Source organism: Malus domestica, chromosome 05 (genome assembly GCF_042453785.1).
Source record: "Malus domestica chromosome 05, GDT2T_hap1".
Classification (NCBI taxonomy): domain Eukaryota; kingdom Viridiplantae; phylum Streptophyta; class Magnoliopsida; order Rosales; family Rosaceae; genus Malus; species Malus domestica.
In genome coordinates this window covers 31,709,434-31,733,448 of record NC_091665.1, presented here as the reverse complement: position 1 = coordinate 31,733,448, position 24,015 = coordinate 31,709,434, and the positions used below count along the sequence as shown (strand labels likewise).

Sequence of the window (24,015 nt, the reverse complement as noted above, 5' to 3'; positions counted from 1 at the left end):
TTCCAAATAAAATCAATCGTGGAATATGTTTGGGCTTCTTACCATTAATGTGTTTTCTCGTTACTTGCAAATCACAAACTAACAACCGAATGTAATAATTTGATAAAATAACTACATGAAGATGAGCAAACAAACGTACATTCAACTGGACATCAAGGTGGCATCGGTAACTCAACTCAATTACACAATAATAACGGTAGTATCAAGTTAAAACACGCGATGACACAAGATAAACTTAAAAGAGTATTGGAATGTGTCCACCTGGACTTTCTTCCAACAAATACGACACCGTTTAGCTAGCGCCTCATGATCCTTGAATACTATTTCCAAGATATTTGGCCCTCCCGATTCTGCCGCCGAAATCTTATCCCCCTTGTGCACCGTTACCCATTTCACTCCTCCTCTTCCCCCTCCCATGAACTTGCTGGTATGTCCCTACACCTATACATACACCTATACATACACATGTACGTATATATTTTTATCATACATTTTTTTCATTCGTGATTCAATAGGAGAAGATAAAGATGCAGAAGAAGGAGCCAGATAAAGCTCCAGCCCCTCCTGAGGTGCCGGCGTACTGGATTGAAACTTCCGAGTCGGTCTCCTACCGTTGCGAGTTTGACCCCACGGGTCAACTTTCTGTAAGTTGTTCATCTTATTCCCCATGTTTAAATTGCGTATTCACTTCTGGGTGCTGCTGGGTACGCGGTAGTTTTAGCTGCCGATGCACCCTTGACTGAAATTCCAATTTGGGTTGATTGAGCTAGGGGTTCTTGTTAATTTGGTGAAAAGTTGGGGACTTTGTGGTCAAATGGCAATGCAAGTCGGTCACTGAGTGTTGGGTTGCTGGGTTTGATTTTAGTGTAAATGGGCAGAGAGAGAGAGAGAGAGAGAGAGAGAGAGATCTGTTTTGAAATAAACATAGTGTGGAAATCAAAGAAGGTGTAGTTTTTCTTTTCAACAATGTCTTAGAATTTTGGCCAAAATACGTGCATAGCCATTGTAAAAATGGGAATTGGGAACCAGGTGGGAATTCGGGTTTTGGGAAATGGAAAGAGGATTAGTTGAAGTAGCTGTGGTCCTGTGTGTTTTTTGCGTGGTGGGTTGATTTTGTTCTTGCTTTAGTTGAACTACTTTAACTGCATTGAGTTTTCTGCAGGTGAAGATTCTTGATGATTCGAGGCCAGTATTCCGTAAGGTCGGTGACTCGTTTGTCAATAAATTTTTTCCCTCGGGATATCCATATAGGTAAGTATTGGTTTATTCCTTTTGAGAGCCCATAAATTCGTTCAATTACTCATGTACCTTTTACTTGTGAAGTGTAAATGAAGGATATCTCAGATACACACAATTCCGGGCACTGCAGCACTTAACCAGTGCAGCCCTTTCAGTGCTTTCAACTCAGGTCCTTTTTTCTGATACCTTCAATGTATTTAAAATCAATATTTATATTTCTTGCATGGAAATACCCAATGATTTCTGGTCAATATTGCACCTTGGACCTTTTATATGTTGCTTTTTGTGCTTACATTTCTCCGTATGCTTATATAGTATATACTATGTATTTATTTGCTACAATTCTTGAGCAACGATTCCTCATATAAGCTACAGATGTTCATATTCTCTGTCTTCCCAACACCCCACCCTAAAATAAGAAATCTTAATGACAACTGAAATTTGGGCCATGGGCTGCACTCTTACTTCCTTTACAGTCACTCCTATTTGCTGCAGGCTTGCGACCAACCCCTGCACAGGCAACTGTTGTAAGCTGGGTAAGTTCTCAATTTTTTAAGAGTATAAGATCACTTGCAACTAAATCATGACTCGGATCACTTCCATTTTCAGATATCATCAAATTCCTTATATTTGACATGCAGGTTCTAAAGGATGGGATGCAGCACATGGGAAAGATTATATGTAGCAATCTGGGCGCAAGAATGGATTCTGAGCCTAAACGTTGGAGAATTTTGGGTCTGTTTGGGAGCTTTAATTCTTATCTAACTATATGTTTTTGGTGGGAAGTGATTTTAATGCTTTTAGAAGATTTTTAATTAGATTAAGCTTTCCGCCTTGCAGCTGACGTGCTCTATGACTTTGGCACTGGCATGGAAGTTCTTTCTCCTTTGTGTCCGCAGCTTTTTCTTCAAGTCGCAGGTTTAGGCAATTTTGCAAAGGTATAGTTTTCATAGAGATGCATACATGTGTATATTAATTTCTTTTTTCAAATCCTCCTCTCTTTTTCATTTTTTATTATAATTTGTTTACTGCTGGTAAACATTAGGTTTTTTTTTTTTCCTTTTTCTGATTTCATGTTTTATTTGAAGTAATAGGTAAACTTGTCGTTGAAATTTATTTTACTGTCTTTGTATTTAGTACCATGTCTGTGTAACGTTTGAGTCCCTTCTCCAATCCTAAAATATAATTTTATAGATTGTTCTTTAGGATTTTCACCTTTGAAGTTAACAGGGGATGGCAGTTGTTGCAGCGAGAGCAACAAGATTACCAATTTATTCGGCCTTTGCAAAAGAGGGCAATCTTAGTGATCTGTTTGCCAAAGGGGAGGCAATCTCAACTGTGTTCAATGTCATTGGAATAGGAGCAGGGATCCAATTAGCATCTACTGTCTGCTTGTCTATGCAAGGAAAGGTAGTGGATATAATTCACTGTGTAACTCTCAATTTTTACCACTCAGCCTCATCATTTAATTCTATTGTGTTCGTAATTGCGCCAAAAACCCATTTTCAAACTAAGAGTTAAAAACAGGTTTGCATCACCTCGTGTGTTATGACAGCAGTGAATATTGCGTTATGTGTGTTATTCTGAATTTGTTTCGTACGGTAGTTGTGAATTTCTAATTTCCTTTTGAAGGAAATAGATTCTAATGATCTTTAACTTGTTGCAGATGGTTGTTGGGCCTCTTCTTTCAATGGTGCATGTATACTGTGTTATTGAAGAAATGCGGGCAACTCCTATCAACACATTGAATCCACAGAGGACTGCAATGATTGTGGCTGATTTTCTTAAGACAGGAAAAGTATCAAGCCCGGCTGACCTGAGGTATCGGGAAGACCTCCTATTCCCGGGGCGACTCATAAAGGATGCCGGAAATGTAAGAGTGGGAAGGTCTTTCCACGAGGTCATTAAGCCTTCAAAACTTGGTGAATTGAAAGAAATATTCCCCGAAGAAAAGTTTCTTTTAAATCGTGGAAACAAAGGGGTTGACATGATATTGGAGCAAAATGCTACCGGTGAAGACGCATTGAGAGGGTGGCTTGTTGCTGGATACGCTGCAGATATAGAGAAGTCTTTTCATGTGCCGAGCTCAAGCGCACTGGAAGAGGCTTACGAGAAGATGAATGACGTATTTGGTCCATTTGTATCGGAACTGCAGGCCAAGGGGTGGCATACCGATCGATTTCTCGATGGAACAGGAAGCCGTTTTTCGTGGGGGTCGAATGTAGCTACAGATAATAATTCTTCAAGATATTGAAATTCTTTGGTACGGATAGGATCGGAAAAAGCAGGTACTTTGTGACACGAAATGTTTATAGAAGTAGCGAACTTCAGTTGTATTGAGGATCATCGTATTAGGTTTTTGCCTATTTACCTCTGTACCTTACAGTCAATTTGCTCCCTAAACTTTTATTCAGGCCACTTTTCTTATGTTTAAACACATTCCTCAGAAAAAACAGTTTAATGGTCACTACATATTTTATGTCTCGATTGATAATCATTTTGATTTTAGTTTTTATCTTATGTGCTTGAGATGTGAAGAAAATTATATAAGGGAAAGATGGATGAAAAAGAGTGGAGCGGAAGAATGATGGTATGAATGATAGATGTAAAAATGTACAAAAAAAAAATGGAATACATAATGAAAACTAAAATTAAAAAACCAAAATTTATTTCAAGTTGTTTTCACTTTTAAGATTTTGTTTTCATTCTCCTCTTTGTGAGAATTTGGGAATCTTTCAATCACATTTGTTTATCGTATATTGTTCAATCAGAAATCATTGTAAATTTTTGTATTTGAAATTGAATATAAACAGTACCTAACAAAAACTGGTCGCACGATGTACGATGAACGGATGTGATTGGATGATCTCCAGGATTCTCAGAAAGAGAATGAATCCAACGAGGATCCCCTCTCTTCATTCTCTCCTCTCATTGCCCTTCAACATCCATCATCTCCTATACATTTTTCTCATATCTCAAATACAAAAAGTGAAAGGAAAAAAAAACAAAATAGTTATCCAACATACATTTAAAAAATAATACAAAACAGAAAAACAAATAATAATACATTTAAAAATTAAAAATAAAGTTATTTACAGAAGTGGGTTTTTTTTGTTGTGAATTTCTTATTTTATTTGAAAATTTAATGAGAGTAATTTTAGGATTATGAATGTTTCATCATTTTTGCCTTCTCCCTTCATATATATATATATATATATATATATATATATATATATATATATTACACTCTTATTATCTCAATACACTCCTCGATGCCTTGAAGGTTTGGTTAATTTGCACTTTTTGTAATGGTGATTTTTGGTGCTCAAATTGACAAATTCTATATAATATTGTAGCCGATTTATTCAGTCCAAGAGTAGAAAAGAAAAGGCGGTGACGAGGATAACACGCCATTGAAATTTTCTTCTCACTTTATTCAAAAATTAAATTAAAAAGCATATCTTCCTTTTTCTTTGGCGTTTTTGGCTTTTACAGACATCTCTCACAGCTAGACAACGCCGACGTATATATATATTAATTGAATTCGGGCAGACTTTCCAGTTTTGTAATGGCTGCCGATTTCTGGTCGGACACACATACACACGGCATCTGTAACTCCATTGGATATATGTGAGGGCCAGCCAGCCTACAAGGAAGTTGAACATCTTCAAATTCTTCAGTCGGTGGACAGTGGATACAAATACAATCATGCATGCCGGCTGATATAATACATGCACTCCTTCCTTGCATCTGCAGGTCCCATGCATACTTTTATATTCTTAATTAGTTTTTAAGTTAACAGTAGTGATCTGATATGATAAATGATGAACACTGTTTATTGACATTCTAAAGAAGTGTGATCACACACTCTTCTCTTATATTTTTGTAACTTGGAGATATATAATTAAGCTAGCTACTTGACACGGGTCAAAAGTTGAGGTTCAATATTCACTTTATCATAAGAAAAGTTGGAGTGCAACTTTGTCAAAATAATGCATCATTTATCATCTCAATCTAAGTTTCTTACTTTTTTTATCGATCGATATCGTATTTGGTGTACATTTGTCTACTACTTTATTTGGCAACACCAACATTGATTGTTTCAAATGCAGGCGTAAGTGATTTGAATGTCCTAATGTCCAAGTTAAACAGAGCATTAGAAATTTAACCCTAATGTTAATTACACGTGCATGTGCCACGATTTGTCATCTCTGTACTTGTTTGAAGTTGCAGTCATCGTCATATCACATATACAAGTTCCTTGAATTATATTAAATAAATATAAATTTGAATTTCACATCCAATCCAAGTTTCTGTCAAAGAGAGTAGGTTTGAAATTCTGGGAATCTCTCACAGAGTGGTGGATCCAGGATTTCAAGATCAGGGGTCCCAAGATAAAAGTTTTTAAAAAAAAATATTAGACTAGTGTGGGTCCATATCGCTATTTTTTATTGAATTTCGTTCATTGAATAATCAAAATTAATCAACCACATCAAGTGGCCCAGTAGTAAGGGCACAGATTTCGGCTCTCAAAATACAAAAAACAGGGAGGTCCCGGGTTCGAGGCTCCAAGCTGGTGAGTCTGCTTGACTAGGGTCAAGAGAAGAAATAAAATTAGGTAGCTAGAGGTGGTGGAACGGCAAATGGTATTTTAAAACAAAAATTAGAAACCTCTTCTTCTTTGTTATAAGCACGGTTGCATGCACATCCATGGAGGCAACAAGCATCTCCAATGCACCTGCCCAAATTGTTGGAGGGCCCAAAGGTCGATCACAAGTGTTTCTAGGGGCTTCCGGAGGGTCCCGGGTCCCTATATGGATCCACCACAAAGGAATATATTGCAATATATCCACACTAGTAGATCCTGTCTAAATGTTTGACGGGTAGAATTTGTTTTCTATATATTTTAATCAAGGATCGAGCATATCTAGCTCCATCTTCCTTGCATGGTTGGACTATGAATACATGAACATTTATAAATTGTTATAAATTAAAAATCTCTTCACATTTTATTATGTTTCAGCAACACTGTATTTGTCAATTTTTTCTTTCACAATTAGATATTGAAAATTTCTCTGATTTGGATGAATAGTTGTAAAGGATGATATTTGAACGAGATTTTCAAAAATAAATGGTTTAAATCTTTTGGATACTCCAAATTTGGAAGTCCAAGAATTTTATAAAACGTTCTTGATGGAAAAAATGTGAATAAAAGTCTTAAAAGATCTCATTGAATTGAATTTGAACTAACGGTCTTACCAGTCAAACACTATTTTGAAAATGAAAATTGCTCTTCTACTCGTAAATGAAATGTTCCGAGAAAAATATTGTGACCTCAAACGTGTAGTAAGCTTGTGGTAATAAATTAATTACTAATTGATTAGCATTTGGGATTTCAAATAAAATAAATAAATAAATAAATAAATATATATATATATATATATATATTGAAGTATGATCAGCTACTTGTTGAGTTATATAGAATTACCATATCCAATTGTGGATCGGTGAAGTGATTGACTAACTTTAGTTTTTCGAGCCAGTACGTTGAACTACTTTAGGATATTATTGTAGGAAAATGATTCTCTCCGGATCCTTCTTGTGGGGATCCGCAGATCAATCAATTATATCTGTTTATTATACATCGTACGGTTAGTTTTCGTTAGGTACTATTTATATTTAATTTTAAATTTTAAATGATTTTTTACCGCAAGATATATGATGAACAGACATGATTGATTGATCTCCCGAATCACCATAAAGAGAATCCAGAGAGAATCATTTTCCATTATTGTAGGGCATCCTCCCTAATTCAAAAGCTAGATATGTATTATATGTATGAAGAACATTAGAGTCAAGATTGAAGATTTTACTTCTTTTATAATATGTTATCTTCAGTCTTCCGTAACTCATACATAATCTTATGTCTCAATACAATTAACCATGAAGCAGCGGCCAAAGTTCAACACATATATAATAATGTGACGAAGATGAAAGATTGAAATTGAAATGGCTGCCTTGCTATTTATTTTCCTTGGGAAGTCAAGTTGAAGTTAAGTTTTGTGTAGTGTAGGACCGATCATATACGTGTGCATAGTTTATTGTAATTCAATCATTTTCCGAGCGACCTACCTTATCATAAAAAAATAACTAAATAAAATTATTAAATATTCAGCGATCAAAAAACAATTATTAAATATTTAATTATCTTTTGCTAATCCAAATTTTATGCCACTTAGTACTATGATGTGGTATTCCTCTTTACTTGTAAGTGAGATTTTAGGTTCAAGTTTTATCAAAGACGAATTTGAACATCATTATTGCTAATCCATTATGAGGTTAAATTCACCCCCTCCCTCTTAGTGTAGATAATATTGTTTGCTAGAAAAGGAAATTATAAGCATATCAAAGCATGGACTTTGATTTGCTTCTGGGCATATATGGATGGTAGCTAATATTGGCATGACTTTCAGATATAGAAGTTTAATTTCAGTGTCCAGTACTTACGTTGGCAATGGAAAATAGAGTTTTACATTGAAAAAACATAACAAAAAAAATATATAGCTTATATATATGGGAGATTTACTTTTGATATTATCAAGATCTTTGGTGATTAAATTCCACACTTAACAATACGTGATTAAATTTGAGCAGTGAACCATGTGGGACCTAAAAGGTGTCAATTGTGAAGATTTTTTTTTAAGAATAAAATGGAAGATTAGCTAATGTTAGAACGCAAAATGTTCACCCTCAAAACTTAAGAGGAATAGTCCTACACACTCTATGGTCAGTAATACGATACGGAGAAACAAATCTGGCAACTAATTTCTTCATATTTCGAATTAAATATGCATTAACAGATTTTTAAAGTTTTAGTCAGTCTCGTGTAGGAAAAAAAAGAAATCGTTAGTGTAACTTTACTGCACTAGTGACATCATTAGTGTGTAATCGAGAAAGTGATAGGCGTGCAGTTTGTTCTATGGCACAATTTTTTTTAAGAGTAATGTTACAGAAATTATTTTTTTTTAAATTAAATTTATAAACTAAATAATGTGGTTGTAGATGATTAGATTATTAATTAAGTGTCGGTTAATGTGCTTGTTTCTAATTGGTGACACATCATTTGATTTAAAAAATGGGTAATGCTAGAGAGATTAAATTTGGAGATTAAATTTGCAAACTAAATAATGTGTCACTAACGTTTAAATAATAAATCAATCATCAACTTCCATGTCTTTTAGTTTCCAAAACTTTCTTTATAAATTTAGTCTCCCTAGCATTATCCTTAAAAAATTTAATCTCTCTAGTATTATTTTTTTTAATTGTGTTTCATTAGACTTAGTCATCACTTCTTAATTAATCCACATGATGACTGGATTTGCCACTAATTCTCCTACTTATCTTCAGTTCAATTTAGTGATATCATCATTGAAATTTCGGGTATTTCCTTTTTTTTTTAAATAAGGTAATTATGTCCAGGTCCCCTGTTCAAAGTCAGCAAAAATATTTTAATGCCATGTGTTTGAACACTTTACACACAGATAATGATCAACATAGAAAAATAGGGTGATATATAATTGATGAAGCAAGTGGTGAACTCCGTGCCATTTCCATGACCTACTAGTTAATTTATAGTTTCCCTTGTAATTGGTTTGAGAGTTTTGTATGTTTAATTGGATATGATGTGATTTTCTTAATATTCTCATAAACTGAGAACTTGAATCTGAACAAAATTTGGTTTTTACTCAGTCTAAAACCACACGTATGTGGCTTTTGTCTAGGTTGAATTGGGTGCATGCTTCTAATAATCTAATGTGTATACCGTATACGTATTGAGCCTGTTTTACAGTCAAGACTCGTACATATTTTAAGAGGTTACATTTATATCGTCATGATGGATGCCTATCATTTTTTGTTTGTGATATATATGTTGTGTTACTAATTCATGTAATGATATAATATGCACAATAAGCTTCACGTTAAAGAATTAATTAAAAAATATTATCATGCTCTAAACATAACAATTTATTTTCTCAAAGAACTTTTATCTAAGGGGTTTAAAAATGGACCCCGTTCAAATTACGCAACTTTAAAAGAATAGTGTTTATTTTTACCTGTACAAGTTCAAGAAAACTAGCCCTCTTTCTTGACCCCCAAAGCATTGGTGTTGAACTTGAAACAATGCCAGAAGAAGGTTGGCCTTGCCTGTTTTTCTCCCTATTCATAAATGTGCCTTTGTCTTATACTGTTATACAAAAGAGGCAGAAGCAAAAGTAAACTACACCAAGGTCTTTAAATATTCTGTCCTACTTAGGAAGTGAATGCATTAGTAGTGTTATCTCCCGGGCTGCATGCTAATGTTAACGAAAATCACTTCGGAATTAAATTATAGAAAGATACTCATCACCTATTAACCGTCGATGTCGGGAAAGACAACTAAGGTGCAATACAAAATCAAAACTGATCTTAACACGAAAAAATTGAAAAAACTGAGTTCAAGGTTTTTTTTTTTTTTTTCCCTTCAAAATGGTATTTTACATGTTTAGTACGATTTTTCTAAAACACAAAAAAATTGAAGAAAGATTCTCGACGGATCTTTAGATCATATAAATCAAAACTGATCTTAACTATGACTTCCTTAAGAAAAATACAAAATCAAAGAGTGATTTTACTTATGCTTACTGCAGTTTGATCAAAGGTACGATATTCATTAATTAAGACCGAAATCGTACAAACTGAGGATAGTGTGCATAATGAACCTCGATAAAAATCTTGCCGGGGATTTCAACCCAGTCGAAGGAAAAGAGCGTCCTGCACAAAAGAGAGCCATCCTCAAATGAACAGTTGAAAAGAATTACACACTCTCTTGTAGAAGTATATCTTGGATCAAATTTGGGGTTTCCTCAAACCACACTACCTCCTGAGCACTATTAAGTCTCATCCGAGCAAGTTGATGGGCTGCCGAGTTCCCTTCCCATTGAATATGACTAACCACTGACTCCACCCACTCCATGTGAAGACACCGGAGATCATTAATTATAAGACCAAGGGTAAAGTGGTCGTCCCCACTCCCCCTCATGGCAGCAAACACCAACGCCAAGTCATCTTCAAACTGAACCTTCATCTCCACCATACCAATAAAGCGGACCAATATTGCAGCTCTCCGAGCTGCAAAGAACTCACCATGCACCACAAAAGAAACTCTCTCAAAGGGACCAGCAGCAAGACACTCCCCCAAATGATTTCGAATCACCACCCCAAAGCCTCCCCGGTTACTTCTCTTATTCCAAGCTCCATCAAAGTTGCACTTAATCTACCCTTCCGCAAGTCTTCCCCATCTCTAAGTCTCTCAGCTTTTCTTCTTTGCCGATGGCTTATGCCACTTATAGAATTCTTGCATCCAACCCTCTATCCGAAGCACAATTTCAAGCGACTGTAGTGCCTTGCCAGTCCAAAGAATCTCATTTCTATGCTTCCACATAGCCCAATTCAACATTAAGCCTAAATCAAACCCCGAAGCGGGCCCATTAAGCTGTAAATTAACTAACCACTTCATAAAACACTTGCCCTGCACACCATCCACCTGTATGCCTAGGCCTCGAAACCACACCATATTAGCCATATGACAATCCCTGAAAACATGTTCCATTGATTCCACCGGACCTCTGCAAACTACACACACCTCCTCGATCATCACTCTTCGTTTACAATGATTCAATTTTGTCGGCAGAGCGTCAACACATGCACGCCACACACAAATCTTGACCTTCCTCGAAACACAAGCACTCCACAGCTTCTTCCAAAACTTCTTGCCAACAATACTAGAAGAAGATGATGAGTCAATTGCCCCTTCGCCATTTGCTACATTCATCCCCCATGCAACATGATATGCACTTCGGAAAGTGAATTTCGCATTCCGTTTATAATGGCAAACCCTACAATCCTCATTATCGACTTAGAGGAATGCCACAAATTAGATCCACCTTCTCCTGGGAAAATAACTTATTCATCTACTGAATGTTCCACTGCTTCGATTCCAGCCAAAATAAGTTCTCTACCGTGGCCTCCTCATCCTAATAGACCGGTGTTGGAGTCAAAATCTGGAGACAGAAGTCCATCGGCACCCAATTGTCCTTCCATATTTTGACCTTCCTCTTGTTACCCATACGCCAGCGAATGCCTTTTTGTAGTACCGGGAGTGAAGCTTCAATACTTCTCCAAACATATGAACTATTAGAAGTCATCCGAGCATCCAGAAAATCTGTCGTAGGGAAACCCGATACACAAGAGTCTCAGGATCTTGAAGGAAACACCAAGCTTGTTTAGCCAGCAAAGCCTGGTTAAACGCATAAAGATCTCGAAACCAAGGCCCCCCCTCATGTTTAGGTTTACACAAAGTCCTCTAGTTGAGCCAGTGTATTTTCCTCTTGCTCGGATCTCCACTCCACCAAAACTTAGCTATCATCATATTCAATTCATCACAAAACGTTTTAGGGAGCATAAAGCATTGCATGGAATACATCGGTAGTGCCTAAGCTATTGTCTTCACCAGTAGCTCACAACCCGCATTACTCAAAAGCCCCATCGCCAACTCTACAGCTTTTTACACACCCTATCCTTCACATATGCAAACGTTTCTTTCTTCGACTTTCGGATTAACACCAGGAGCCTCAAATATTTATCATGAAAATCCACTCTTCACATACCAAGAAAATTTGCTAATAACTGCTTATCCCAATCAGTGAGATTGGAACTGAACGAAACACAACTCTTCTCAAAATTTACTGCCTGTCCAAACGCAAATTCATGCATACTCAACACCTGCTTGATATTCTGGCACTCACTAATTGTGCCTCGAGGGAATAGAAAGCTATCATCAGCGAAAAACAAATGGTGAATACTAGGTGCAACACGACATACCTTGATCCCCTTCAAATCTCCATCGAGCTCAACCCTCGTCAATAGTGCCAAAAGTCCCTCTGCACACATAACAAACAAATAGGGGGACATAGGATCACCTTACCGTATTCCTCTTTCCGGATGCACATAACCCACATGATCACCATTCAACTTAAAGGAGTAAGATACTGTTGTAACACACAACATGACCATACTAATCCACCGAACAGAAAACCTCAGCCGGTGCATCACAGCCTCAAGAAACTTCCACTCCACAAATTTTTTCCCTTCAAAATGGTATTTTACATGTTTACTACGATTTTTCTAAAACACACAAATTTTTGTAAAAAGATTCACGACGGATCTTTAGATCGTATATATCAAAGCTGATCTTAACTATGACTTCCTTAAGATAAATTACAAATTCAAAGAGTGATTTTACTTATGCTTGTAAAAGCATCTGTTGACATGTGTATTTCCATAAAAATATGTTGAAATTTGAGAATAGGAATTTGTCTCGATAAATATCTTGGATCATGGATTAGATTCGCCAGACTACTTGTGTTTTTATTGCAGAATTTGAATAAATATCTTAGAATCTTCAATAGTGAGATGCTTTATATGATTAATTACAATGCAAATGTTAAAAAGAACGAAGACTTTGGATGCGATTTCTAACTACCAATATTCTTTGAGTGAAATCCTTGTGATTTTCAGTTTTGATCGAAGTCCCTGACATTAATGTAATAGTGTATTACTATGTAGGTTATTGTATTTTTAAATTAAAAATAAAATTTGTATTTATTTATATTAATGAGATTTTAAATAAAACCATAATTTATGGGGTCAAAAATATTAAAGATAAATTATACTCTCCAATATATATAGTTTGTGTGTGTGTGTGTGTGTGTGTACATGGGTACGTTCATCAAAACTAACCAAAAAATTATTGTACCAAAACATGGGTACATTTTTCAAAAACACAAAAGAAAAAGATATTACGCTTAATAACATTATTAAATTTCTTCTATTAAATCAACGAAATAGAATGTACCCATATAAGTTTAAAAAAATGGATTAGAGAAAAGATTGAATGAATTTTATATAAAAAATGGTACATTTTATATTTAAAAAAGTGGTACATTTTACATATAACAAATTGGTATATTTAAGAATGGGTACATTTAAGATTAGAAAAAAATTGAAGAATTATATGAATGGGTACATATAAGATTAAAAAATTGAAATTTTTTATATAAAAATTAATGGTACAAGCTTATTCTAATTTTATTTTTTATATTTTGAAAATTAATTAGGAGTTTAATAAGGGTGTGAGTATTAAAACCCTAAATCAATTATTAATTTTTATTTTAAAAAATTATGTAACTCACATGTAATTTATTAATACATTAATACTTGGGACTTTGATCAAATTTTAAAAACTGATAAGGTCTCAGTCAATGAACATTAGAAACTAGGGACCGAATACTAATTTTTCTTAAAAAGAAAAAGAAAAAGAAAAAAAAGGGTAAATGGTGTTGAATATTCAAGAGCAAATGTGAGAGGAGCATGCTCCACTATATATCTTGACTAGTTGAAGCTCATATTGCATAAAAATAAAGTTTGAAAAAGAAAAGTTCACACAGCCATTTCGGGAAAATATAAATCCCCACGTTTTAGTTTGACTGATAAAAGCAAATATAGTCATATATACACTGCACCCCACAAATAAATGGAGAAAAGGAGATTTCGTAGAAATATACAGTGGAGGCGAAATTTGTCCTTTACAATATTTGAAATCATTTGTGTTTGTTCTTTTGACTATTTCGTACAAAGTCAAAGACAGCCAGCATGCACAGATACATGTATATAAAAGGACTTGGGAGTCTTCACAATCTTAGGCCGTGCCATTGTTTTTAAGCTTATAGCAGCAGAAGAAGAAGCAGCAGCAGCAGCTAAAAGTGTTTACTCCTACGATATCGCCTCAGCCTCGGAAATAGGCCAAGTGATTGACTGCGTGAGCGTGCCACTAATTTAGGCCCGAACAGAGAGTTTTAATCATTTCCTGATCAACTTCGAAAGAGAAAAATGGTTAGAGCTCCTTGCTGTGCGAAGATGGGGTTGAAGAAAGGGATTTGGACTCCAGAAGAAGATCACATACTTGTCACTTACATTCAGCAGCATGGCCATGGAAACTGGAGAGCTCTCCCAAAACTAGCTGGTAATTACTGATTAGACTTTGCTTAATTAACTGCTAATCCACTAATTTAAACAAGAAATTGTTTCTTGGGTTCTTCCAAAGTGCATCGAACATTTGGGAGAAGAATTGTATATACTAGAAAGTTTTGAGCTTTTGATTGACCTTGGTGTTTCTTTTTTCTAGGTTTGTTAAGGTGTGGAAAAAGTTGTAGACTCAGATGGACAAACTACTTGAGGCCAGATATCAAAAGAGGAAATTTTAGCAAGGAAGAAGAAGACACCATCATCAACTTACATCAAATATTGGGGAATAGGTATGTGGTAGTTCCATTTTTCTGCGAATTTGCATTGCATGTTAACGCAAACAGTTAAATCGATAATTTCACCGTTCTCTGCCATAGTATATAGATCACATTAAGTTATTGGACGTATTCATTTTCAATAACGGCATGTTTACGCAAATATAACTATTAGATCGATGACTTCATTTTTTTCATCAAAATATAAATCATTGAAACGTGTTTGTATTGAATAGGAATTCATACTCTTTACAAACTTTTTTTTATCCTTAAATTCTAAAGGGAATCATATCATACCAATTAAGAACATTGATGCATGTGGGGGCTAGGTGACAATCTAGTCGACTAGTGAAACATGTGGGACTGAAAAAAAGATTCCTTACATAACTTTCACTTGCACTACCTAAAAACCATAAAATAAAAATGATAAACACGTTTTTCAAGCATTTAAAATACTAAGCAACGGTTTTTTGCACTTTTGTATGGTGCGCACAATGATTCATGTGACACAACAGGACAGATTTGATATCCCTTAATCTGACTTATCTGTTGTTTTTTCTTCAGATGGTCACAAATCGCGGCGAGATTGCCTGGTCGCACAGACAATGAAATAAAAAATGTATGGCACACCCATTTGAAAAAAAAACTGAAATCGAACCACACCGAACCAGAGTCTAAGCCACATTTCTACTCTATCAAAATGGAGCAAGAGCTAGACCCCGTTGATAATTCTTCATGTTATGCAAAATCTGAGAGCTTGGATTGTGGGCCCGTTTCGCCGTCTCAATGTACTTCCAGTGGCACGTCATCTGTTACGACCGGCGACGACGACAACAACAACAACGATGCATGCATGAAATTTGATGATTACCAAACAAATTTACCGGTAGCGGATGATAGTTTTTGGTCGGAAGTCTTATCAGCCGGGAATTCTGATGAGATTGTGAATGAGTTTCAGGCATTTGGTGGTGATCCACGAGTGAATGTTGGACCTACTGATGGTGGTTTTAGTTTAGATATGTACAATGACAACAACATGGATTTTTGGTTTAATAATTTCCTGGGAGCTGGGGAAATTCCAGAATTGTTAGAATTTGATATGTCAATAAGGAAGGCTGTTTTATGATTTTGTTCATGAAGTTGTGAGTTGGCAAAAAGAATTTTCTTTTGTTGCTGTCAATTTCTTTGACCTTTTGAGATGGGAATCCATCGTATTCAACGCGGCAAAAATTAATATAATTCTTGTTCAATTTTTCCGAATGATTTGTCAAACTTGCCCGAGTGAATTTACTTGTGGACAAAATTGTATTCATATCAGTATTCGATTGGTAACGCAATCATTTATTAATTACAGCTCAAATGAGTTTCAGATAGGCTGAGGATTTATGGCCAACCATCTAATCTCACATCGGATAATTAAAAGGCTTAGTACACGAAATTGTGTTATTCTTCATTTTGTAATCCGTTTTATACTCTACAATGAAACTCCGATTCCTTCTTATATTAAAGTAGTTCACTCGTCGCCTAATATTTGTGGGGTTTTTTTTATTTTATTTTATTTTTTTAAAGGGTGACAACTAGTGACAAGCCACGGTTATCCACTTCTTCAGGAGCCAAGAAGAGTCACAGATGCATTTCAACCTCCTCTGGCCACAAGTCTAGCTTCCACACTAGCAACGGGTTTTGAACCCGAGACCTTCAGCTTTTAATTTTAAGGAAGCTTCGTAATCCGTCCTTCATTCATATGTTAATCCCAACAACACACATGCTCCTACATTTTAATATGTGTTGTTCACGTGTTAAACTTAAATGACCCCATACGTAAAAAGACGTCTCTCGATAGTATGAAACTCATATCGAATAACTAAGAGACCTAATATATTCTTACAAGAAGTTGAATTACTCTGTAGTATCATTTGGATTCTGATATATGAGATATGCTATATCTCAAACGCATGAGTCGACAGTTATTGCTAAGAACTAGAAAAAGAAACTACTTAACCAGATGTATCTAGTTTTCGGCAAAAAATAGATCATAGAATATGGCATTTAAAATTATGAAATAAGGAAATTTTGGTGGAAATTTGCCAAGCTAATGTCGTACATGCATGGTTAGTTAGGCGGCTGGGAAACTCCTTTCACGCGTGCGATTGGTATTGGGTTTCAAGATCGGCATATGAAGCAGCAGATTACGTAGTGTCTCATTTTGGCACAGAAATGTGTGACTACTGAACAAGGACGGGCTTCCATGCCCTCTAATTAGCCTTTTTTTATTTTTTTTTCTCTGGAGGTTGTAAGGGACTATCTTGGTGTTCTCCCACGTCCTTACCTATCTCCCTTATTTCCTCTTTTATGTTGAAGATGTTGATTGCAATGACTGGCTTTCCTGGTTTTCTTGTGGATTCCGGCCTGGTAATGAAATAATTTCGGTTTTCAGAATAATAATAATATTTTCTTATCAAACATCTAACCTGTTAACTGAACAAACTGTGAAAATGATTTTCCTGATATTTTAAACATCAAATAAAATACTATGTCGATATATGCAGTAACGTTCCCTTATCAAGCGATATGTACTTTTTCGAAAAATGATGTTATATTTCCAACTCATACCAAAAACACAAAAAATGGACCAAACCTCCAACCCATACCAAATTATTCCATCCATCTATTGCATCTTTGTTCATTTTCATTAGTTAACGTTAGATCAGTTTGCTTTATTGATCTAGAACACGAATTTTAAAGACAATCAGTCCACTTTTACTTATATTATGACATGTAAAATACCGTTTGAATACTCTTTACTTAAAAAAACCTATCATTCTAGACTTAGTGGGTGAACAAAAGTATTCCCCACCAATTAATTAGGCCAAATTATCTTTTTCTTGTTATAATAATCATATGCCTCTCTCTTCTCTCACCATGGACTCCACTTAAGAGCATGGATTACCAAACGATAGATTTTCACATGAAATTTGGAGTTATCAGCAATCTAACCTATTTTATAATCCTTCCTTTGCAGGCGTGCATGAACTAAGAACAAAAAACAAATATGTGGCGAACACCTGCGCTTAGATTTGTGCATGTAATAGCTAAGTCTAGCACGAGCTTAAAGCAATATTTAATCCAGTCTTTTTATCTCCCCCTTTTTTTTTGACAGGATATTAATCCTAAATAATCCCCAAATGATTTGCATGTCTCTGTGCTAACATCCACTCAACTAAACTATACATTTAGCAACGCAAATCTAAAGCTAATTAATCAACTTTGCCACCCTCATGAACTACTACTAACACTAGTACTAGCAGTCTAACAAAATTGCCTTTGAAATGCTCAAGCTTGGTTGAGGGGACCGTATTAAAGGAGAACACACAATAGCTACCAACATGCATCTCTAGTGCCCAGTTTGTAGGAGGTTTTTGTCACATCCCGGTTTCGATTCCGCCGTAACACAATATTGTCCGCTTTGGGCCCCGACCACATCCTCACGGTCCTCACAGTTTTGTTTTTGGGAACTCAGACGAGAACTTCCCAGTGGGTCACCCATCCTAGGATTGCTCTCACCCGACCTGCTTAACTTCGGAGTTCCGATGGAATCCGAAGCCAGTGAGTTCCTAAAAGGCCTCGTGTTATATGGAGGTGGGCATGTACATATAAGGCACATCACCTCATCTTCGTTGGTCAATGTGGGATGTTACAGTTTTGATCGAACAAATCAATTTAAATTGGATAAACTACACAAAACTATCTCAATTACGGGTTGAACCACAATCTCATGCCTCAATTTTTTAGAAGAACTCACATCCCACCAACCATCACGAAAGTAATTAGATTTGAGAAATCCTCATCATCAAAGTCATTGCATCAATATAATTAATCAAATGAGCATTCAACACACTAGAGTCTTTCCAAACTTGACACCAACACCTATCCAAATTCTCCATTTCATACATTTGCACAACAACTCAATTCCATACAGAATTCCTTTTCAAGTATAGGAGCAGTTAGATCTCTCATGTAATTTAGTATCCAAAATAGAGCTCCCTTGCAAGTATTTCAGCTCATAGATTTTTGCCCAAAGGCATCTATCCTTAGCTTGAATTATTCATCCAATTTTAGCCGACAAAGCTTGATTCATATCTGCCGTTTTCCTCAATACCACACCCCCAACACACAGTCTTCAAACAAGGCTCCATTGGCATAATTTTTTTTTTTTTTCCGCTCAGAGTTCCAACCACCCCCCCAAAAAAAAAGTTTATATTCAAAGTTATCCAGATGATCACATAACTAACATGAAGTTTAGTGGTTTATATAGCATAAACATGGGTGTAAGGACATTTGCACGCCATTATGACCAACTCCCCTACATATCCCCATGAGATCATTTGAATGTCTTTTGCAAATGGCTTGTAGCTCAGTTGGTTAGAGCATTCGTCTTTGCATCGAAGATCCCATGTTCAAATCCCTCTCCCCATAATTAGATAAGTTTGATGTGAATTATCCTATCGTTTGTCAAAAAAATTCTATTACAAAATCGACTTCGTATCTTCCATTCATCATGTTCTGCCGTCACATGTAACAAAAACGAGAGTAGATGGAAACCTAGTACCAAACTTTGGGCCCAAAAGAAAGGCCCAATCCGTAAACCTTATTTGGATTTATTTGGGCCGAGATCAGCAAGAAAACCAAAGCCCTGTTGCCTTATAGTTTGCGGAGAAGGTGAAACGTTGTCGTTTAGGCGGGAATTAACGTAAAAGAAAATTAATGAAAAATGTTTGAAAATTTTAAATTTTAACGATTAGAATGAAATAAAAAATAAAATAAATAATAAGAGGTTTAATTTTTTAATATAAAAATATAATTTTTTGTTAAAATAAATAATACCGTAGTTTTTTCGTTAAAACTTCCTTAACCGCATCGGTACTCCCATCTGCAGCGGAAGAAAAAGAAGTTTGTATATAAATTAATTAACAAACCGCAAACACCTCCTCCAAAATCTGATCTCTCAGTTCAATTTTTTCGGTTGGGGCTAGGGTTTTGATTCTTCATCTTCGACTGCACAAATTCGAACCAGATTTTTTGAAGTTTGAGCTTGGAGGGCAGCGAACATGGCGACCGCTTCAGGTTCGTTCTTCTTCTCCTTCGTTTATCCCCAATCTATCATGAATTTTACACTTTTTTTACTTCAAATTTGATCAATCGTTTGAAAGTAACATTCTTTAGTGCTATTTTTGTTGAAATTGATCGGTGTAAGATTTACGAATCGTATCATTACCTAATTTCGATCGGCGATTTGGGGTTTTGAGTTCGATTGGTCCAAAACCAAATTTTGATTCGTATGTGGAGACTCAGGGTTTCTTCTGGACCTGGGTTGGAATTACGTGGTAAAAATTTGAAATTTAATGGGTTTTACCACTCATCACATTCGATTCTGTTGAATATATGAATTGGTGAAACAAATATATGTATTCGAAAGTAGGGATTACAGCGTAGATAAATGCTATGCGATTAAGTTTTGTACTTTGTTGTGAAAAGTTGATTTTTCCTTACTGTGATGATGCAGTCCGTTGGCAAAACTGGTAGATTTTGGTGTTTTTCGGTTTCTCCTCTGCTACTCGTATATTGATGCATCTCGTGTGGTTGGTCTTGTAGGGTCATTCAAATCTAGGGAAGACCATCGTAAGCAAATAGAATTGGAAGAAGCGCGTAAAGCTGGGCTTGCACCAGCTGAACTGGACGAGGATGGAAAAGAGATTAATCCTCATATTCCCCAATATATGTCATCTGCTCCTTGGTATCTCAAACACGAGAGGCCTGTAAGTTGTTTGTTTTCTTTCTAATAAGTTTTTAGTTTTGATAATCGCACCCTTGTCGTATACGTCTGAATATTGATACTTTTTATTTTACTAAATCAGAGCTTGAAACATCAAAGGAAATGGAAATCAGATCCAAATTATACAACATCATGGTATGACAGAGGTGCAAAGATATTCCAGGCTGATAAATATAGAAAGGGTGCATGTGAGAAGTAAGCCTCTCTCTCCTCTCTCTCCTCTCTTGCCGTGTGTTTCTTGCAAACCAAATTGTAAACAATTTCATTGAATTAAGACCCTAACCGAAGTTCATAAACATCTTTTGATTTTAAATTTCAATATCTGTACTTGATTAATTGCACTTTGTGGTAAGTGGCATTGGGTTCTTCACTTACCTGTCAAATGTAAGGCTTTTCTTTCCCCTTCAGTATATATCAAAGACTAGAGATTAATGTTTGAATGTCCATTCTTACAGCTGTGGTGCCAGTACACACGACTCCAAGTCATGCATGGATAGGCCCAGGAAAGTGGGAGCAAAGTGGACAAACACACACATTGCTCCTGATGAGAAGATAGAGACTTTTGAGCTTGACTATGATGGAAAGCGGGACCGCTGGAATGGATATGATGCAACGAGCTATGCTCTTGTAGTAGAGAGATATGAATCAAGAGATGAAGCTCGAAAGAAATTCTTAAAGGAACAGCAACTCAAGAAATTAGAGGAGAAAAATAATAATCCAAATGGCGAGGACAAGGTTAGTGATGTGGATGAAGATGAAGACGAGGATGAGGATGATTTGAGGGTAGATGAAGCCAAGGTTGATGAGAGTAAACAAATGGACTTTGCAAAGGTTGAGAAGCGTGTACGTACAACTGGTGGTGGAAGCACAGGAACTGTCAGGTAAGAGTTTAAAACCGGTTTTTTTAATTTCTATCTTGTGTTGAGGGGGCATTATTATCGTCATAATGCTTTATTATTATTTTTAATTGCTTTTTCACTTGTGTGTTGGTCTCTATATATGACTCCTTACTGAGATATTTTTATTTGCAGGAATTTGCGTATTCGTGAGGATACAGCGAAATATCTTTTGAACCTCGATGTCAACTCTGCACATTATGACCCCAAAACCCGATCTATGCGGGAAGACCCTCTTCCAGATGCTGATCCGAATGAGAAGTTTTATGGGGGTGATAATCGATATAGAAATAGTGGTCAAGCCATGGAGTTCAAGGAGCTCAACATCCATGCTTGGGAAGCATTTGAGAAGGGACAAGATATCCACATGCAAGCAGCGCCTTCCCAGGCGGAGTTGCTTTATAAGAATTATCAGGTGATCAAGGAGAATTTGAAGTCAAAAACAAAAGACACTGTTCTGGAGAAGTACGGCAATGCAGCTAATGAAGAAGAATTTCCTAGGGAGCTTCTACTGGGACAAAGTGAAAGGGAAGTTGAATATGATCGTGCTGGGAGAATCATCAAGGGCCAGGTAAACTATTTGCATCTACCATTTCTCTTCATCCTTTTTATTTCAGAACTAAAAACTTTGTATCTGCCTCATTATGGAACATAAGGCCTTAATCAGTGTGTCAAAGACTCAATTATGTAGACAGCTGATGAATATACTATGCAATAATACAGGATATAGCACTTCCCAGAAGCAAGTATGAAGAAGATGTCTATGTCAATAACCACACCACTGTATGGGGTTCATGGTGGAAGGATCATCAATGGGGCTACAGGTGTTGTAAGCAGGTTACTCGCAATAGCTATTGCACGGGCGCTGCTGGAATTGAGGCTGCTGAGGCTGCAACTGATCTTATGAAGGCTAACATTGCGCGTAAAGAGGCCAATGGAGGTTAGTCCATCGGCTTTCCCCTTTCCTCGTGCAATTTTATTTTCAAATAGATAATATCTTTTATGTTGATATGTCATGTGTAAACCATTCTCCAGTACTGCCTTTGATTTGGTTGTTTTATTAACAATTTGTGTTCCCAACCTCAAAACAGATGTGCCTGCACCAGTGGAGGAGAAAAGACCTGCTACTTGGGGAACTGATATCCCAGATGATTTGGTTTTAGATGAGAAATTACTTGCTGAAGCTCTTAAGAAGGTGAGGGTTTCTGAACTTAATTCAAGTTGAATTATTGAGCTGAAAAGATGACCTGTGTATGTATTTATTGTTGAACTAGTTTCTAAATATTATACAATTTTGATACAGGAGGATCAGAGAAAGAGAGAAGAGAGAGACGAGAGAAAGCGCAAATACAATGTTAAATGGAACGATGATGTTACTGCTGAGGATATGGAAGCCTATAGGATGAAGAAGGTCCACCATGATGATCCAATGAAGGACTTTCTGAACTAAGTTGAGATGTGGCATAATTCTGATGGGAGCTCTATTCTCAAAACACCTTCGAGGCTGTCAACTCGATGTACTGGCATGGCTTCTGCAGTTCTGCAAGCCGATTTCTTGAATTTCTCCGGTTGTGGTATAACTCGGCTGACTCCGTCTTTTAATTTGTGCCCTCTCGAGTGTGATTACTGTAGAGCTATTACATGAGCTACCCTGTGGTTGAGACATGAGATTGAAGGGGGAATGCCGATAAGCGGCTACTCATTTAAATTGCTGTTTACCTTGTGCTCGAGTGTCATGTTAATGAGTTGTGTATGGCATTACGTTGAATTTACCTATCATGTTCTTGTTCTGATGCTCATCATTTAATAAATTGTTGAAACCAAAACTGCACTTGTTTGAAGTGTTTTTAAAATAATTAAAAGTTTTATTGGTGAAATTGATGTTAGGTTGTAAAAGAATTTTAAGTACTTTTTGAAAGAAACACTAAATATGTGTTTCTTACTTAAAAGTGCACTTTAAGTATCCACTTGGATTTTTATCAAGGATTGGTTTTAAAAATATTTTTACCGAAAACATTTTCAGTTATTTTGAAATCACTTCTAAAATAGCTCTTATTATGTTACTTCCACATTTATGTATAAAATCGGAAAATTACATGTTTCCTATTGAAAAAGATGAAAGTTAAGTCAAATTGTTTAGATTATTAAGTTCCTCTATTTGCACTTAAAAGTTCGAATTTTCTCTCATTCAATAGATTTATTTAGAATAGACTATCGGCTGCATCAAAATTTTTGGTAACCATCCTATATCTTCCATTAGAATATTATATATGTTAAAATAAAAAAATGTTAAAATTCTTGCATACAAATATAGTCTTTCTGTATTTCTCATTATGCGGTTAAATTCTTGCATATAATCAGATGTAAACTCTGAACTCTAGTCTTTCTTAACAAAGAATGGAATATATCTCTCTGTGTCTCATCTCGTGATCAGGTGATAAGAGTATTGGAAAAACGGAATATATCACCTGGGACAGCCAATAATCTTCCCCTTCCAAGTCATGATTATGTAAAAGCTGTAAAAGCTTCATCTTATTCTTCCTCTTCTACCCACCGGCGTTTTATTTTATTTTATTTTTTTATCCCCTCATTGAAGCCAATAAATAAATATAACAGAAATTCATGCGAAACAAATTATTTTTCAGAATAA

At 35.9% G+C, this 24,015-nt stretch overlaps 3 protein-coding genes across 4 annotated transcripts; all 3 read left to right on the top strand.

Moving 5' to 3' along the window:
• Positions 1-278: 278 nt before the first annotated feature.
• LOC103419819 (protein root UVB sensitive 2, chloroplastic) lies at positions 279-3,723 on the top strand. 2 transcript variants are annotated; one of them, XM_008357909.4, is made up of 9 exons: positions 279-427; positions 516-644; positions 1,163-1,251; positions 1,324-1,408; positions 1,716-1,775; positions 1,881-1,974; positions 2,080-2,177; positions 2,470-2,649; positions 2,906-3,723. In XM_008357909.4, exons 1-9 carry the CDS (start codon positions 416-418, stop codon positions 3,491-3,493), a joined length of 1,335 nt encoding a protein of 444 aa, XP_008356131.3. In that variant the 5' UTR covers positions 279-415; the 3' UTR covers positions 3,494-3,723. The 2 variants fall into 2 exon arrangements, with proteins under 2 accessions (XP_008356131.3, XP_028958438.1); XM_029102605.2 differs by lacking the exon at positions 1,324-1,408 and having other exon boundaries at positions 324-427; positions 1,735-1,775.
• Positions 3,724-13,993: 10,270 nt separating this feature from the next.
• On the top strand, positions 13,994-15,896 carry LOC103427954 (transcription factor MYB30-like). Its single transcript, XM_008366038.4, has 3 exons — positions 13,994-14,359; positions 14,522-14,651; positions 15,201-15,896. The coding sequence occupies exons 1-3, from the start codon at positions 14,227-14,229 to the stop codon at positions 15,760-15,762; spliced, it is 825 nt and encodes a 274-aa protein (XP_008364260.1). The 5' UTR covers positions 13,994-14,226; the 3' UTR covers positions 15,763-15,896.
• Positions 15,897-19,493: 3,597 nt separating this feature from the next.
• On the top strand, positions 19,494-23,191 carry LOC103435470 (pre-mRNA-splicing factor SLU7-A-like). Its single transcript, XM_008373870.4, has 8 exons — positions 19,494-19,760; positions 20,289-20,452; positions 20,552-20,664; positions 20,925-21,350; positions 21,501-21,936; positions 22,089-22,305; positions 22,457-22,560; positions 22,669-23,191. The coding sequence occupies exons 1-8, from the start codon at positions 19,745-19,747 to the stop codon at positions 22,813-22,815; spliced, it is 1,623 nt and encodes a 540-aa protein (XP_008372092.2). The 5' UTR covers positions 19,494-19,744; the 3' UTR covers positions 22,816-23,191.
• The last annotated feature ends 824 nt before the right edge of the window (positions 23,192-24,015 follow it).